This window comes from Paralichthys olivaceus, chromosome 19 (genome assembly GCF_024713975.1).
Source record: "Paralichthys olivaceus isolate ysfri-2021 chromosome 19, ASM2471397v2, whole genome shotgun sequence".
Lineage (NCBI taxonomy): Eukaryota > Metazoa > Chordata > Actinopteri > Pleuronectiformes > Paralichthyidae > Paralichthys > Paralichthys olivaceus.
This window is the reverse complement of record NC_091111.1, coordinates 17,804,006-17,823,004: the sequence shown is the minus strand read 5'-3', so window position 1 is coordinate 17,823,004 and position 18,999 is coordinate 17,804,006. Positions and strand designations below refer to the sequence as shown.

The window sequence follows — 18,999 nt, the reverse complement described above, 5'->3', positions numbered from 1 at the left end:
AGTTACAAATGCAAATGACAGCTAGCTCCATTTTCAATGCACAGCTGGGGAGGCATTTTAAAGTATCACTCCTCGCCTCCTCTCACCTCGTCTCAACTCCTCCATCAATCCCTCCCACACACACACACACACACACACACAGTATGTCTATGGCAGTAACGTTGAACTCATGTTCATTTTAAAAAGTTTCCACCTCTGCCCCTCGTCCTGCAGACGGGTGTCATTTTCACACAGGAAGGCCACAACCTTGACTTGATTTATTTACCTCTTTTCTCAGGCTTCTGCTCCTTGAGTGCCTCTTTTTTTTTTTCATTTTTCTCATTTTTCCCTGCGTGTGTGCGTGTTTCAGTCTCGCTCCCCGACTCTGTGCGGGTAACCAAACAGTCCTTGCTTGTAAGTCAGCCTGGTGAGCGGTGAGGGGGACGGTCTTTACTCTGACACTGAACAAAACTCTACACAAACTCTGATGGATGGTCCTAACCTTGCATTGCCGGGAATGATGGTAATGTTTGTGTGTGTGTGTGTGTGTGTGTGTGTGTGTGTGTGTGTGTGTGTGTGTGTGTGTGTGTGTGTGTGTGTGTGTGTGTGTGTGTGTGTGTGTGTGTGTGTGTGTGTGTGTGTAAGCGACCTTTTGCAGCAGCATGACAAGGCCATTGATCCTGGCCTGAAATTGGACAGCATCAATGCAGACACGTTCAGAGCAGTGTGTGTGTGTGTGTGTGTGTGTGTGTGAGTGTGTGTGTGTGAGTGTGTAGGACTTGTGTATCTGTGTTTATATGTTCACAGATCTTTGCAATATTTTGCAGCAGAATTTACGGAAGCTTCCTATTGTTATAGTTCGAAGGAAACATTGATTTCCGATTTTTCAGAATCACATATGTGATGGACCCATGTCACCTGGGTGACACGCTCATTTCTTCTTCTTCTTCTTTATTTTGGCAGCGTAGAAGCTGACGCTGCACTTTCCCGGCGCGACGTTATGGACGTTGAACTTCAGGGCACTGACGAGAAAATAGCCATGAATGTTTGTGTGTCGAACATGGAAAAAAACTGAAAAGCAAATTCCTCTCGTGGCCTTTTCATAGCAGGTTTTAAAAACTCACATCTACCAGTTAATTCTGGTGTAAAACAGGAATAAGACTTTTGCTTTGTACTCGTGATTTAAACTCAAATTATTTAAAGTCAGTTCACTTTCTCTGTGCAGGAGACAGACTTGGATCTTTGCTTCTGGACAGTTGGACATCTTAAATAACCGCTCCTGCTCCACCACATCATGAAAGCTGCTCAGTAAACAGTACAACCAGAAGCCTCCACCGACAGCAGCGCTCAGATAATGCTATATTGGTCCTCTGAAGGAAAGTATAGATACGAGGCAAAACCCGCCTCCAGGCTGTTTGCGCTGTATGAGTGTGCTCATGTAAATATGATCCCGCTGCTGACATTGACACTTTCCACTTTCCATTTCATGCCTTCGTACTTCCCTGCAGCGTTTCACAGTTCTGAGCTGCTAAACTTCAGCGACCACAGGGTCAGACTGTGTGCATAGAGCTCATATCAACAGTGTGACTGAGGAAAACCAGCCACAGAATGTAAAAGTTAAGTCTTTATTCCATCTGATTCCCGTTAACCTGAGGCCGGGACGAAGTAAACGTGTTCCTGTTGTGTGTGTTGTGTGCACAGGGTTATTTATTTCTACACATTACATGTTCGATACGTGGACGTTATTGGCCTCACAAGAATCCACATGGACTCAGTGTCTCATAATCCTCCACTCATTACGTTTCAACCTGAACCCAGTAACGACTGGTAGAGCAGATCAATGACCCACAACATTATCTTATTATCAATAAAACCCACGGTCACACTAAATTCTCTCCGGCTGTGTTGTGCCAACGACAAATAACAAATGTTTCCGTGCACGAAGTGAGGTCTTAAAATTGGACCTTTATCCAGAAATTCAGAATAATGTCCCCCAACAACATGTTGGTGCCAAACAAACACGGGAAAACAACATTGTAGTTAGTTTCCTGCACAAAACTTTGCCCTCAAAGTTCCCTGAGAGTTTTATCGTTGAGCTGAACACCTCCTGTTAGTGTGGAAATGTTTCTAGTCTTGCTGATCCCACGGCGAATCGTCCGTCCAGCCTGCAGCTCTGCTCAGCTCATTGTTTTGGTCCTCCACACCATCTGGTTGAGCCCCAAAGGCTCCCACTAGTTCCCCTCCACAGAAAACTGTGGGCAGCGGCTCCCAGCACACAAACGGATTGTACGCTATCAGCACAGAGCCAAATGGCACAAGCTGAGGTAAACAAGTGTCTGTGTAGAGATGTAAACATCTAACAAGCCAAAGAGAGCCAAGTTCTCGTTAGGAGCTGGAGGACCAAACTACAGCTAAAAGAACAGTAAATATTAGTCTGGATATTTGTGGAATTATCCCAGCGTACACACAGCGGACCTTTGTCGTCATGGTAGCGACAATACGACCTGCAGGAGCTCACTGGTTATTTAAATCTTCGTCATCACGGTCAACATATGATTGATCTTCATGGTTTGTTTGGGTAAAGACCAAAAAACCTCCCTGGTTAGGTTCAGTGAAACATTGTGGTTTAAGCAGCTCCCAAAGCTCAGAGGCAGAGACTGAAAATAATGATTGAGGATGCAAAGTTTCCACTTCCTCTCATCGTACGATAATGAAGCTTAAATATCCCGGATATGTATGATGTGTTGATAAATCAGACTCCAGACAAATTGAAATTCACAACAAGCTAGTTGAGATAGTTGCACTGTACAAACACTGAATGTACCGCACTGTGTTGACAGACCTGATGAGGCTGTGAAACCTGTCTTCTCTCAAACGAGCAGCAGGGGGCGAGTTGATGATCTCAAACTTCGAGTTTTAAGTCGTCTTTAATTAAACATTATGTTCATTTAGTAAATGATGGTTCGATTTAGAGTCGAATCGATGATAAAGCACCATATGCATTAGGGAACGGATACAGTGTGATTGACAGCTAGTACTGTCCAATAAGTGCCCGTCATGGGTGGGGGTGGGTGTGTAGTGACAAGCTCCACCCCCTCATCCTCTGAATATGGACTGATTCTAATCTCAATAAACACTGGAAATATACATTTGAGCTTTTCAACAAAAAGAAAAACCAGATGAGTGGAAGTGTGCGACTGAAGTGGAGATGACCCCCCCCCCCCCCCCCCCAGAGCTGTCAGAGACACACACACACACACACACACAAGGTGAGAAAGAGAAGTAGGAGGTAATAAGAATGGAGATTAGACTTTCGATTAAACTGCTTTCTTATTCTCCGGCTCTCAGGCAGCTCTGACACGGAGCGCCTGAGAAGCAGGCGCGGCCAATTCGCTTTCAGCGTTTACAAACAGAAACGACTTTGAACGCTCACTTCTGTGAGTGTGTCTGAGTTTCCAATCTGCAGCCGCAGCACTCAAAGAGGAATGTGTCATCGCCTGTGCTGCAGGAGGCACAACTGCGCTAGTGTGTGCATGTGCATGCTTATATGTGTGTGTGTGTATGTGTTTGCTCATGCATATGCATATGGAACAAATGCGTGGTGATGTGAAATAAACAAAGCAAGTGGGAAGCTGTTAGCAGATAGTAGAGAGGGTGACGGTGTGTGCACGTGATTGCACACAAACACACACACCTGCACTAAAAAAAAAAAGCGCACCCAAAGCAGGTCATGACTAAAACCAGAAGACGGAGATTCACACGTTTGCTTTCAAAACAACATTTTGGCTGACTCGTTTTCATGTGTGTATTACCGTCCGTCATATTTTGCTGTTTTGCTAATTTCTTGTTGTAGAAAAGACCAATTAGAGAATATCTAATTCTTTCTGAAAAGAAAATGTGTTTGTAGAATAATTTGTATTCTTTTGAATTAGATGGACCGGGTATTTTTAGAGTCCTATAAACAAATCGATTATTGATATTACAACACGAAGGAGAATGTAAGGTGACACACTGCTCATTAGTCTCATTTCTCAGTTGTGCTCTCAGTGAGCTGCAAACATCTTTCATATCCCGCAGTTATTTTCTGCTGTTGTAGAATATCTGACGTCTTCACTCTCTGTCTTTATTCATTTCTTTTCTTTGAACGAGGAGAAAAGCTGGAGACAGAAACGAGAGGGAGAGAAGTGAGAGGGACATAAAAGTTGAGCTCCAGTGTGCGAATTAGCCACCGACACAAAATATCCAGAGGAAATCTTGACAAGGTGTCAAACAGCAGCAGCAGCAGTTAGTGTGTGATGTGTTGCCACAGTCAGCAGGAACAACATATGGCTCCATTAAAAATAACACAATTCAATTACTTGAACAGGTTAGATGTGCCAACACAGCAGCGCGACCACCGACGGGGGTGGGGCGACTTAACTTTTATGATTCGGGAACGGGACAAAGGGAAACGCAAAATGTCAAATAAATCTTTTTGCCAAATAATGAGTAAATGTTCTGTACATTTATCAATACTTTTCTGTTGTTTTCTTTATTTTTTACCTCTCCAGGCTTTAACCCACTGTTTTCCCTCCCTGTCGTAACGGATAATGTGAATAAATATCGTGGTTTTAAACTATAACTGTTAGTAGGTACAGATGACGTAAGCTGGTCGTTAGGACTGGTATCAGGGTCAGTCTGACCTGTATTGACAGATATTGAATTTTAAAGGCTTCAGATCGGGATCAGGGTCAAACGCTCAATCGAGGCCCAACGTCAACATCCTGTTAGAAAATAAGATTCATATTTGACCCCTCACCCAATGTCAGCCGGGACATGGATGTACGGACAGAGGGACGGACAGAGGGACGGACAGAGGGATTGTAACTTCAGTAGGACAATGTGAAAATAACATGAGGACGTTCAAGGTGTCACTTGAAATGATGAACTTGCAGATTCTGTAGGTTTCTTACACGTAACACAGAGCAGGGTCTGTGTATTTAAACGTGAGACGACAGGTATTTAAACAACAATATTTCAAAAATCCACAGAACTTGAATCACACTGAAAAGACCAGACGGAGAAACGCTGCGTTACAAACTCAGCTGTCAGGAGCCGAAAGGCCTCGCACCATTTTCACCTCGCCAACCCCGAGGCTGTTTCTGCTCTGTGCTAATGACTGTGTGTGTTGAGGCAGCTCTGCCCTCCAGCACATCTCAGCATGTGAGGATGAACTAACAGGCGTCAAGTAGACACAGACAGACACACACACACACACACACACACACACACACACACACACACACACACACACACACACACACACAGACAGACAGACACACACACACACACACTCCTGTTTCTGTTTCTGATCCCATCCTTAAAACGATCTGTTTTCAACCCACTGTCGCGCTACAGGACCGACACCGAACCTCACAGTGTGTCAGAGAGAGAGAGAGAGACGGAGATGTGAGGAAGAAATGAGGGAGAAAAGAAACTAGTGAGCGGGTGAGTAAACGAGAGTAGAGAGTGAGGAAAAAGAGAGAGGGACGGGGTTGGAAAAGACAGGAGATGAAATGATGAAAACAGAGGTGGATGGATGAAATGTAAGAAGATGTGGGGAGGGGAGAGGAAACAAGCAGAGGAAGAGAAAAATGGAGCTGGAAAGACAGAAAGAAAGTAGTAATATATATATATATAATATTGTGCAGAAACTTCTGCCAGCCGTGGTCGTCTCCACCTCTGTGGAGCTGCGTCTCCCTCCGTCTCTAAACCATGACACTGCAGAAGTCCACAGGCCGAGAATAGCCAGAGGACTTCATTTTCATAATGAGAGCCAATGAGCTGTAAATCCCTGCTGACAGAGTTATGGAGAGAGGGGAGCGATACTGAAACTATTAAACAGTCGCCTCCCTCCATCGCAAGCTTCCATATGTGTGTGTTTTTACACACACTTTGTATTCATGCGCGTTTTTTAAGATTCAGCAAGAAAACGGCTGCATGTGTCGCTCAGATTCTCCTGATTTATTAGATACCTTATTTCTAATCAAGCAGATGCCATGTTGCCTGTGTCTGTGTGTGTGTCTGTGTCTGTGTGTGTGTGTGTGTGTGCAGAGCAGCAGGTTTTTTTTCTATAAGATCATAAAACTTTTATTGTTTTAATTGTGGTTAATTTTGTTGTCAGCAGCTTCTGATTGAGAACAAACTGCTGCAAGAACAAAAGGTTGCACTGCTCAAATATTCCTGTGGAAGAAGAATCATGCGTTCACACACACGCAGCCTATAAATAGAATGAATTTTGTAGGAAACGCTGCATAGAACATGAAAAAAAAAAAACATATTTAACTGGATCCTCAACCAAGATCCTCGTATTAATACTTCACCGACCCATACCACACCCTTCAAGTGTTAATCCAGCTGGTAGTTTTTGCATTCAAATACCAAATCCTGTCCTCTTTGATGAAGGCAACTACAACTAACAAAAGATATAACGACACAAACCATTTGTTTGAGGATCTCGTGGCTGCAAATGTTTGAGAAGCTCCGAAGCAAAGAAAATGACCAGCCCTCCGCTTTTCGGACCATTTCTCTCAACTACAGAGACAAATGTACATGTTGACACGTAGCAAATGAAAAGTCACACAGGAACAACACTTCCCCGTCTCCATCTCCGTCTTTCTCTCACTTGTCCGAACTAAAGAGCGGTTTGCGTGAAGCGTGATGGATTCACACTGCAATCCATCCTGCCACACGGTGACACTACTTCAGCCGCCTCTCTAATTCTGTCCTCGCTCAGGATGGATGGCGAAAACATCCTGGAACGACCCGCGCACCTTTACCTCGACTCAACCGATCATCAGTTCTTGACTAACAGACGGAGAGAGGGGAGTGGGAGGAAGGGAGGCAGCGAGAAAAAGACAACAAAGAGATGAGAGTGAGGTGGGAAGAGAGGCGGAAATGAGACAGCGGAGGAGAAGGGGGGAGAAGATGATTGAGTCGAATTGTGTTTCGGACCATTGTCTAGGTATTCAGGGAGAGAGAGAGGGACGTGCGGCTGAGCAAAGCGGCGAGCAACACCTCGTACGGCTGCAGAAAACGACCACCTTCAGACAGACGGTGCAGCGCCACGCAATGTTTCCCCCCCCGACAGAGGGATCGTTCTTACACTGTGCATCGTTACGACTGTGGTGAGGAATGGACGCTCACCACTTCTCTGGGAGGAGAGATTCAAAAAGTGAGTTTTTATTCGGATGTGCAGAGTAAAAACATCGAGTTAAAGAAAAGGCCTCAGGAGCAAAGACTTGTTGTTTTCCAGCTTGTTTGCAAACTTAGGAGGAGGAGAGGTCCTTAAAGTTCTCACGAGAATGAAAAGCTGGACCACGCATGGCTCCATGGCAACTAAACAAACTCCATCCCTCGGCTGTGCCGCTTAGACGGATGATTCAGGAAACCAAAGCTCCCTGGGTTACAGTTAGGAGAAATACTGCAGTTTAATTCAAATGTTGAATGGATAGTATGACGAGTGTTTGTGTCCACAAAACACATTTTGGAGTTTCAGGGGTTGAAACAGCTGAAACGGCTTCAAAGTTAAATTTGCAAAACTCAGATGAGCGGGTTCACACAGTTTAGTGTTAAATAATAGATTCAACCTTAAATGCAGGTTTGGGATTGATCAAATCTACACTTTGATTTATTCTAAACACAAAAAGTTAATTTAATCAATGGGACAAATGTTGAAGATCAGCCGGTGTGTCCGTTTGCTGTTTTCGCCGCTGATACATTTGCTTCTTTTTCCCATTAAGACCGACAGAGGGTCAGCTCAAACAGATGCCAAGGCCTCGTCGCACTTAATGCCAATCGTGTTTGGCTTTCACACACCGAGAACAACCATTAACCTCGATTCATCTGCTGAATGGCCTCAGTGGTAAAGTCAGACCTGATCAATAGAGACTCTTTTTACCCTCCAACCAGCCTTGAGAGAAACCTTCGATGTATTGATGCCGTCTTCTGCTGTGAGGAATCTGCAGGTGCTCTTAAAGAATCACTCACTCACACACTCCACGGGTATCGTTTGTCCAGAGTTATTATTTTCATCAGCATATAAAACACGTCATGATTGTTATTTATAATTCCCAATAACTTTTATATTGTTTTTCCAGGTGTGGCCGAAGGGGAACTGTGAGTTTGCAACTCATTCTTTTCAGCTTCCTGCAGCTCGGCACTGTTGCATAAGAAGAAAAAATGTTAAATAAACTATTCAAGAGAGAAGTGAACTCTGGAGTAATGCAACCAACAACACTCAAGATATATAAGACACTAATATTTCTTACAGGCCTATAAAAAGCGCTGGAAATAAATTGTGTAAATCGATGGACATTAAACTCGATAGAGAAACAGAAACAAGTCTTAATCGCTCCTTGTGTTTGATGCAGATATGCAGGATTTCACTCAACATCAATGCAGTATGGTTGCAACATCACAAAAATATGCACTGATGCAATATTTAACTTCCTTTTCTTCCTGTGCACATGTGCATTCTTACAAACAGGCTGGCACAGGCGGCTTTTTGTTTCTTTAATTAGGTGCTCGAGTCGGCCACACATCAAAGTTCTTTGAAAAGTCCTGATTCTGGCTCCTGGAAACCGGCAGCCTCCGTTGTTATTATTCCTCATGGCGCTCTTCATCATGACTTGCATCAGAGATGCACTGAGACAGCAGTAAAACCTTTTCCACAGTTTAGTTCGGCTCGGCAGGCGAGAGAGCAGGTGAAGAAAAGAGGAAGAGCGAGAGGAAGGGAAAGAGGAGAGGATGAGGAGAAAGAAAAGGGAGAGGTGGAAGGTGAAGTGAGGGGGAAGTAGAGTGAGGGAGATAAGCGCCAACAAGGAAAGAGGACATTGACTTTTGATGTGCTTTAATAGAACATCTCACAACAAGGCCGGGAAGAAATGACTAAAAAAAGAACACACACACACACACACACACACGACTTCCTCTACTACACACACAGCGCCTGCCACACATATGACCACAGCTGACGTTTGAATTAACACTCAGACCCTTTCCCTCTGTCATACATATTGAATTCTGCAGCTGCCAAACACTCACAGATGTGACAGCAGCTGTGTTTCCATCTGTGTGTTTTTACTGGGACGCGTCAAATTAGAAACTCTGCTCGGAGGAAGCAGAATTATAACTTATTAATTCAATGTCTTTATGTGATGTAAACATGTGCGTTGGAGGAAGACAAGGTCGCTCTGGGGTGTCGAGATATCTGCCCATCACGATCAGAGACGTGTTTGTGTTGTACATTATATCCTCTCCATATATAACAGCAGCGCTGACGCACCTCAGTGTGTCGGAATTCACCGCTGTCCTATTTCCCAGCACTGAAACACGCCAATGCTCCAGAAAAGCAGGGATTGTATTATAGCCTCATCCCAGAAACCTGATGTCTGCACGGTGCACGCAGGTTGTGTATTATTGTATATAATAAATGACACAACGCAACACAGCTGCTGCTGGTGTGTGTATATATATTTTTTTGTGATTCTATTAGTTTAGCTGTCAGACAAAGCATTTTATTTAAGGTCCACTCCTAAATTTTCTTTATGTTTTCTGCTGCCCTCACTATGCATGTGGGTGCGACAGCTTCTGCGGCAACCTGAAAAAAACAATTCCAGTCAAGGTTGGAGGTAGAAGCACATTTGTGGATGTGGGCTATAAAAAATAAGAACTGATTGATTGATTGATTGATTGGAGATTAGCTGTCAAATATTTACATTACGTCTCATGCCAGGAAGAAAACAAGTGAAGAGAATCCCCTTAAATCCCCAAGGGAAGTAGAACACAATAAAACATGTTTATCTAATGAATGTACATAGGTAGAGGTCACAAAGACAAGGTCACAGTCTTCAGGTCAATGAGCTAAATTGAGGACATAGTTGAAAACTGTTATGTGCAAAAGTCGCAGAGCAATATGCAATTTAAAGGTTCTAATGGAAATTGATGTATTGGATGTTGAGGAACGATGAATGGACGTTGAGGGCAGGGGTGAAGGTGTAAGAGGTTTTCTGTTGGGACGGGCTGGAAGGACAAGTCGCTAATAGGTGCAGATCATAACGACAACTTAGCAACACTACGACCGATTTCAGGGTCCAACAATGAAGATCATTTAACCACTGGAGGGACGTGACAAAGCAGCCACAAGCTTCGTCTGACGGCTGATTCCAAAGAAGATGTGATCGGAATGTGGTGGAGACCAAAACAGAGATGAGAGTAGAGAATATAACTCTCTACGCTATGTTCAGTTTTTGTTCGTTTGTTCGTACAAAAATGGAAAGATACTGAAATTTGTCTTATATGCCTCAACTGTCTGTGTGTAAACAAGTCAATGGCCATGTTTCATTTCTTGCCACGTGGTCGATAAGCAGAGCTGAAGGAGGGAAAGAGTAAAGAGCTAAAATAACTTCAAGGTCCTACAGAGAGACGAACAAAGAGACGACATCAATGAGCGGAGGAGACGCGATGGAGGGAAATGTTTATGGATTTACAGTCAGACTCCTCTCATCCACATTCCTCTGTCTTCTTCCCTCTTCTCTGCATTGACCATGAAAGAAATCTTGAAAGATGCGGCGGCGATCTGAATGAATCATCTTAAACTGTGTAAACGGAGCCCTGCGATATCAAACATTCTTCGGGGAGACGCTTCTGTACAGCGAGACTCTAATTGGTTTAGCGAGCTGTTATCTATGTACAGTAAAACAGTTCCATCCAGCGCCACTCAGTGGGAGGTGAGATCTCTATCTACCCCCTTCATTCACAGCTTAATTCAATTGGAGGGCAATTATCGACCTCCCAGAGGCTTCAACATCCTTGTTGGTTTCTGTTCCCATCAGGGAGCCTCGCAGCAGGGACACCCCCCCCCACCCATGCACCACACTGGGTGATGTCTGTATCGATGTGCCGTGTGTAAAACACCAGAACAGGCAGCTGCAAACGGGCGAGAGGCCTTTTCAGCCACAAACTCCAGATTCAAAAGATCGTGGAGCCGCGTGAGTTCACAGATGAAGATGAGTCAGAGAGGCTCTCAGGAACACACCTCTGTGCTCGTGGGTATAAAAGCACGAGGCTTGTTCCTTCGGTCAGATGCAGCAGATTCTTTTCAACGTCAATGACCAGTGCTTGGTAAGATGCTTAACAACGCCTACGTTAAATTAAAAACACTTTGTTTACTTAAATAATATTCTGACAAATGTTTCCCCCTCAAATCCAACTGTGAGAATATGTGATCCTCATTTCCGACCCTCGGTTTCCTGTGACCTTGGACAAGTTTGACCTTGAAACTGTTACGAAGAGCATCTCCGTAACTCTGGTTCCTCAATTTTAACACCTGATGACCTGATCATTATTTCCTTTTTCAAGCATGGATCTCCTTATTCAAGTTTCTTCGACAACACATGAGGTCGCCCCGTTCGGCGTTTTTTGGTTAAAGCCTCCTATGAGTAAAAAACAAACAGGAGCTGGGAAACGGCTCAGTTCAGAGTTTTTAAACCTCTGTGTTTCTGAACTGCTGCGTTCCGCCGTGTCCTTGAAATAAGCTGTTAAATAAACTCATTGAATCAATGACAAACGGGGATGAGAGAAGGAAGAGAAATGAGAAATTAAAGCACTACGGAGCGATAAACTCAGTTCCGCTGTAAGAATGAGCTCCTTGATTTTGGTATTGGATATCAGAAACTGCAGACTGAGGCAGACAAAAGACTCTGAAGCACTTTAACCCTTTGTCTTTTAAACAGCAGATTCTGCAAAATAACACAGTTTATAGATGAATCGTTTCACCTAAATGAAACTAAAAGACAAAAGCTGCTCAACACAGACACATTTCTGAATGGAAACATCTGGTTCATTCACAGTTTGCCATTCAAGACAAACGCGTCACTGTAAAGTTGATTGCGAAAAAAAAACCATTCAGCGTTTCCTTTTGTTTTTTTTAAATCACAGGACGTTGCATATTGCAGATTTAAGAAAGGTTGATTTCTGTCTTTTAGCTTTAACTTGAGGCCGTTAACGTCACATCAGATGAGCAAAAGGGGAAATATGATCCGTTATGTGCATAGCTCCACATTTTAAGTGAACGAAAATGATTTAACCACATTAAAATACATTTTAATAAAGTCCCATTCCCTCGAACCTGGTTGTAAATAATTTGCAGCCACCGACTGAAGGGTTTCTCGCAGAGTTTTATATCCGAGACTCCTTCAGTGCTGCTTCTCACGTCAGAGGAAATTATTACTTATTATAATTTTACAGAAAATATCAAATTAACCGGAAGGGGTAAAAAAAAATGAGCAGAGAACTTCCCAAGTTAATCAAGAGATGACAACCTGTAAGTGTTGATGTGTGGCACTCTATAGTCAGCGAGTGGCAATAATCAATGAGTCACATTCAATCACCATCCATCACACGTACAGGAGTTAATCAGAACAGCATGTCCCAACGTCAGGGAGGGAAAAAGAAAATATCACGATCAACCCTGCTGATCACCTCCATTAATCTGACCTCAGGAAGGAAACAGTTGAGCTTTAAGGACTGGACCATAGACTGTACATGAATAAAGATGGACGACTAAGATCCAGAGGTGAAGCCAAAGTAACCTGCTTTTAAAAAAACGCGATCAATCATCGGGTCAAATTAAACTTAGAACTAAAAATGACAGAACTCCTCTTGGAAATTGTTTTTATTTAACGTGCTGCAGGGTGGGGGGAGCTGCCCTGCCATCCATCTTTATTCACACCGTCTGTGGTGCACGATCATTTGCAGGTTTCTGGATCCACAGCTTTTTATTCTTTCTAAACCTAAAATATGCAACAGATTTCACTCGGGTCAACACATCTGGGAAAACGTGAGAGAAGTTGGCAATGTTGTTCACGTCTCGCTCCTCGTGTAACGGTTTTCCAGACTTTCAGCTGTCGGCTGCTGCTAAAATTTTGAAAAGCCGAACTTTTCTCAGCTCAGATCACTTTTCTATCGACCAACTGCTGAGCTTTCCTTTTTTCTCGACAGTTGATGCCTCCCCTCCACCTCTTCTTCCCTTTCTCTCTCTCTCTCTCTCACACACACACACTTGCATGTTTAGAGCATTTTGTCTCTGGAGCACAGCAACAGCGAAGCCCAACTCCCCTGACAACTGTGAAATATGTACCGAAGCTGTTTTAGCTCAAATAAAGACGAGACGATTTCAGCCATTAAACAATAACACACACACACACAGGAAGCACTGCAGCTGAGCTATAATGATGCACAAACACGCTGCATTTGAAATAACCAACAGCAAATAAGACCTGATAATAAGTTAACTGCAACGTGTCGGGTAAATCCAAGGCCCTCTGCCCTCTGTGCAGGACAGAGAAGCAGTGACAAGCAATTCTGCAGCGACAAAATAGGATAGAAATGTCAGAGAATCACAGGTTTTTCTTCACAGGAGTTATGTGATTTCATAAAACTTGAGAAACCAATATCTCCCGATGCTCAAATTGAAATAAACGCGAGCCCAGAACCAGCAGAGACGGTGAAAAAGAGATGAAAACTTACTTTGAGTATTCTTCATTATCTCTGTCACAGCGAGAGTCCTTGTGCTTCTCCCAGTCTTTGCCGTGTTTGCACGTGGTCAGCAGAATAATATCTTCCCCGTTGTGGATGTGATACAGAGCGTTCCTGGTCTCAGACCCAATGCCAGTGAGGTACCGCTTCCCTTTGAAAACCAGCAGGTATTTCCTGGAAGGTGGCGCCTCGTTGAGAGTCAGATAACCTATCCCCCCTCCCTTAAGGTGGTGATCCTTGGAGAACAGAGGGATGGAGATATCAAAGTTTGGTCGGAAGTTGACCACGTCAGCGCTGGCCTTGGCCAACATGGCCTGGCCCACCTCGAAGCCCAGATCCTCTGTGTAGTCCGGCCAGGTGCCGGAGTAGAGGTTGAAAATGAGGTGGTTCCTGCCATCGTTCCACGTCGGCAGGCTCTGGATGCGGGACCTGACATTCTGCACGTACTGAGCAGAGAGCTGGTCCCTGTCCAGTGTGTCCACGGCCAGAATGAAGAGGCAGGCCCGCTGAGGGTCCGTGGTGTGGAAGCGAGACTCTTCCACGGACGCCAGGATCTTCTGGTAGGTCTCGGAGATCTCGTCCCCTCTCTGCGGAGGGTAGACGTAAACCCTGAAGCCCGACTGGCAGCGAGCAAAGTCGAAGCAGGTTTCCATGCGGCAGCGCTTGTTCTTGTAGATGTTGTCGCGGATGGCCCGTCGTTCCCGAGGGGAGGTGTGCTGGTGATGAAGCTGAGGGCTGTCCTCCTGTAAACACACAAAGTCATCACCATCCCAAATACAGGAACGTTACATCTAGTGTCATCGCTCATCTTAACTTTGTCCAAAACACAAATGAACTGAGCAGTTCATCACGAAACACTCGTACTATACTTCAGCTGTGAATTGCTTCTCTGCGTCTCTGGGTTTCATTGATTTGTCACACGACTGAGCTGCAGCACTTCTGCTAACCCTCCCAGACGAGGAGACGAATGGAGATTGCATTTGATTCCTCTAAAGCAGTGATACTCTGTTACACCTTCCCGTTTAAAACGAGGCAATTTCAACTCGCGGCTCCGTGTCATGGCTCGTGTGGTGGTGCTCAGGCGGCGACGCAGCTTAATGGTTGAGGCGTTCAAATCCTGACCCTGGGGACCCTTCGTTGCATCTTTATTTCATTCCAAATGTCCCCAGTCTCTTTACATACAAATCATGAGAGAATCCACTGAATGAATCCAACAAGGCTTTTAGCAGAAACTGCAGGATTGTTCTCAACTTTCAATTTTCACTGCAACACAGGGTTTCCAATCAAATTAGTACACGTTCCTGTTGTTAATATACTGTATTTATGATGTATTTCTACACTTTACAATACAATTGTTGCATCAAAGAAGACTGATCTTTCTTTGTCTCTGCCCACAAGCTCGGAAACAGTCTCCAATGCACCATCGATCATTTTAAATCTAATTAAAAGTGTCACCTTACTCTTAACTCAGGATTCTGTTTTATAATTCTGTTAATTTCTTAACCATGTCCTCGTCTGTATTTGTCTTTCAGAAACTTATCTTCTAAGTCTTTCACTAAGTTTTCCTGTTCGTTTGTTTGGTTGTAAGCGAGATTAATTCAGTGGAAAGATGTGGGATGTGTGTTTTTTTTTTCCACTTTCTTTAACGTTGCAAGATTTTCTTTGATTTCTCAGAGTTAATTCATCTCAATGAAAAAGATCAGACTTGTTTAAGGGACTGATATTTATGAGTCATGAGCAATTTGCTGCAGACTCAAATGAAAATCCAAAGAACAAAAGAACAGGGGAAATAAAGTTAAATTTGTTTAATCATCTCATCTTGTTCCTTCGAGCTTTGAATCTAAACAAACTCATCATTCATCTGTGAACCCACCAGAAATGATTTAATAGAGCTTTCGTTTAGAATGAAAATGTATATTCGTCTTTGATGATTTAAAATAACACTAACAAAAGGGCCCCGGCGCATCATACACTCATATTTGATGAGTAAATGTTTCTGTGAATGTGAATGAAGGACTTTTTTGAAGGAGTTTTTTGTTTTCAGCTAACGAAGCTGGTGATAGTTTGTTTTCCTCTAAGCTGATCCAGTCTACCTCCTGCTCTCCCCCCTCCAGGTACGGTTCCAGCAGCTCCGTCGACTCCGGCCAGTGCCTGGGGGGTCTGGACGGACTCCTCTGGGGCTGGTACACGTCCTGGGTCTGGTGGAAGTACTCCTGCTGATACTGGTGGTACTGCGGGTCCTGGGGTAACTGGCGGTATTGGTACGGCTGCTGCTGGAACTCCCCGATTTGCAGACCCCACAGGTAGACGAGGAAGAGAAGACCGGCCCCCACAGACACGAGCAGGTACCGCTTCTTGGCCTGCATGTGTGCTGCGGGGGGAGGAAGAGGAGGAGTTGGTGGGTTCAGGGGCAGAGGTGAAGAGGATGAGGGGAGGAGAGAGGACAGGAGGGAGGAACAAGAGGAGCAGGAGGTGAGGATAAGGGTTAATTAATGAAAGGAGGAAAAAAAGGAGGAGATGAGGAGGAGGAGGAGGGGAGCAGGGAGGTAGCCACAGGTCAGCTCGACCCACAGGGCGGACTCTCTATCCACAGCTCGGCATTTTGGGATCTGGAGTCACTAAAAGAAGAAAGAAATTAACAGTAAGTTAGTCAGCATTTTCAAAACAAGGAAAACTTAATACCAATAGAAAACCAAAGTTAAATCATTGTATTATGATGCTGATGAAAGCTGAGTCCTGTCAGGTTTGATCTTCATTGTTGGAATATACACTCCATCTCCAGTTTTATTAATGACGTCCCATCAGAACTTCTTGTGAATCATCATAAGTCGGTGAATCAAAATGATTTAAACGCACTGAGCAGACAAGCACCGAAATTCATCTCAATGAATCTCTGTAATTACTCGATATAATTTACTGTTGTCTGGGCTGTAATCTCTATTAATGACAAATCCGTTTTCTTATACAGATTATTCATCTCCTGCAACAAATTCACAGAACTCTATGAATGATGATTCAGCATCAGCTGTGCAGCTCAACAGTGCTGTTAACGTTCCATTCAATGCATTTACAGTGTGCAGGTTAACAGTGTTAATGAGAGGAACATGTTAAGCTGCAGCTCTAAACTGCTGGAAAACCAACAACCAGCATGGGCAGCTTTTACCTCCCAACTCTCCTCCTCTGGTAAATATCATTAGTTTTCAAATGAAGCCGATAAAACAGATAAAGGTTGAGGCTCCGCTAAAATCATGATGTCCTGCATTTTGCAAATCATCAGTCGTTGCCCGAGTCAGTGACGTTTTTTAAATGCTCAATAATTCAATTTGATTTAATTTAATCTTATTTATCATCATCTAATCTACTAATGTCAATCACAGACATATTATATGTTGACAGCTATTTACCTCATTCAACATGATTGCATATTTACAAGAATTCACTCGTTATGGAAGAATTACTTACATGGAACCTTATTCATTACATTCACAGAGTAGATATTAAGTTTGCCAATTCAGCACTGATGTGTTTCTGAAAAGTGCAATATAATGTACACTAAAGTAGAAAACACAGAAGTCTGGTCCAGACTAAGATACACGTTTGTTGCTGAAGTCACAAGTAACAACGTGTTGGATGAGATGCAGCTTTAAATCTAAATAGAGTGTGCAGCTTGTATGTACAATTATTTGTTTTCTCATGTATTTATCTCTTTGTATATTCACGGTGACATGATGGTGGAGTTTCGTCTTTACCTGTTCCCGCGGGAACACCTGTTTTCCCGGGAAGGGATCGTGGTGTCCGCTGCTCTTCCCTCCAGCCCGAGCAGGAATCACTCACAGTTTGGAAAAGCATTCTCCAAGTTGTTCCACAAACGCATCCGCGGATTTCTATGAAGATCTGTTTAAACCACGTGCAGGAGACTTCCACTGAGCCACACCGGCTGCGCTGCCTTCATCCTCCAGCGCGTCCCGCAAACTTTCCACATGCACCGAGGACCAGGAGGGGTTTACGCGTGAGGGAGGCTCGCGGGGATCAGGTGTCCACTGGGCGAATTCAGGTGCCGGAACAGCCGCGGCAACACTGACAGCATCCATCCAGAAGGAGCGTCAACCCAGGCGCGTGCATCTCCAAATCTACAGCTGCGCATACATCCAGAGAGGGGGAATCCAAAGTTTGGTGTTTAAATCCTCAGCGGCTCATAGGCGGTAAGAAGCAGGAGCCATCACCTCAGGTAAGTTGAGGAGACGCTGATCCAAGCGAGAGTGAAATCCCGACTTCTCGGTCCGATGAGTGCGAAGCAGCCGGGTTCATCAACGTAGGGACGCGGGGACGGAGCAGATCCACATCACGGGTGCGCGCTGAGGCTCCGGTGGGTTATTCCACCCCGGCTGCGAGCTACTAACACACCCGCTGTCTCCACGTCTCCATCCTCAAACCCCTCAGTTGGATCTGGGCTGCGCCACCGTGCAGCAGCAGCAGCAGCAGCAGCAGCATCAGCATCCAGCTGCATCCAGCAGCATCAGCATCACAGCGCTGATACACCAGACGGCATCATCAGCATCAGGCTGCTACACACTGGAGGCGATCAGCGCGCACGCATGGGGCGTCATTCGGCTCAGGTAACGTGGGAGATCGCCACAATCCAGCATCCCTCGGTCTGTGACTTGTGTCCAGCTCAAAGAAGCACAAAAAAAAAAAAAAAAAAACACTGAGAGGAAAAAGTCCCAGAGGAGCGTTCAGGATCACAACACTGCCTCCACGTCCTCACTGATTCCAATGCGAAAACCAAGCTCCACTTAGAAATCTGCACTTTTCAGCTTATACGCAACAAATGATCTCAAACTGTGATTTGCAAAAACACAGGCAGGCATGAATCACATTTGCAGAAGTAAGGACGCCATGAATAGAGCAGCAGTGTGTCACAGAATCTAATCATTTTGATGTATTTCGTTTTATCTAATCGTTATAATTACACAACATCTTTGTTCTGCAGTGTCGATGTGGAAGCTTTGTTCAAGGCCTGAATCCTTACGTCCACTTTCCTCCACTAAAGTTCTGTCCATCGAGAGGATTTGATGTTTTGTTTGAGCTCAATGAATCACAGAGAACCTGGTGATCTTCACGTCATTGGTGACTCCACTTCAGGTTCCCATGATTCGGTTGCAAAATGTCGTTTAAGAGACTTTAGAACTGACTTTTCAGAAGCTTACATGAACTTTTAATTAAGCCTCGTCTCATTAAATCTCTTAATGAGTCGAATATTTGGCCCAATAAATTAACTTTCACCGTCTGGCCCACAGATCTCCGTCTCCGTTCATGTTCCACTTATCTGGATGGATGCCACCGAGCGAATAAAATGAATCTGACCGTGATTTAAATAGATGTCACTGTCTCATAAATAAACAGAGGGAGGCTGCAGATGTTGTGAGTCCACTTAAAGGCACA

General features: G+C 44.3%; 1 protein-coding gene across 1 annotated transcript in view; it reads right to left on the bottom strand.

Moving 5' to 3' along the window:
- LOC109639965 (exostosin-1) overlaps positions 1-18,157 on the bottom strand; it is a 135,262-nt gene extending 117,105 nt beyond the window's left edge. Inside the window, exons 1-3 of the mRNA XM_069514578.1 lie at positions 17,307-18,157; positions 15,651-16,175; positions 13,549-14,300 (exon numbers count right to left, since the gene is read on the bottom strand). Coding sequence (XP_069370679.1) covers positions 13,549-14,300; positions 15,651-15,923 — 1,025 coding nt within the window. The 5' untranslated portion in view covers positions 15,924-16,175; positions 17,307-18,157. The remainder of the gene's footprint in view (positions 1-13,548; positions 14,301-15,650; positions 16,176-17,306) is intronic.
- Positions 18,158-18,999: the final 842 nt, after the last annotated feature.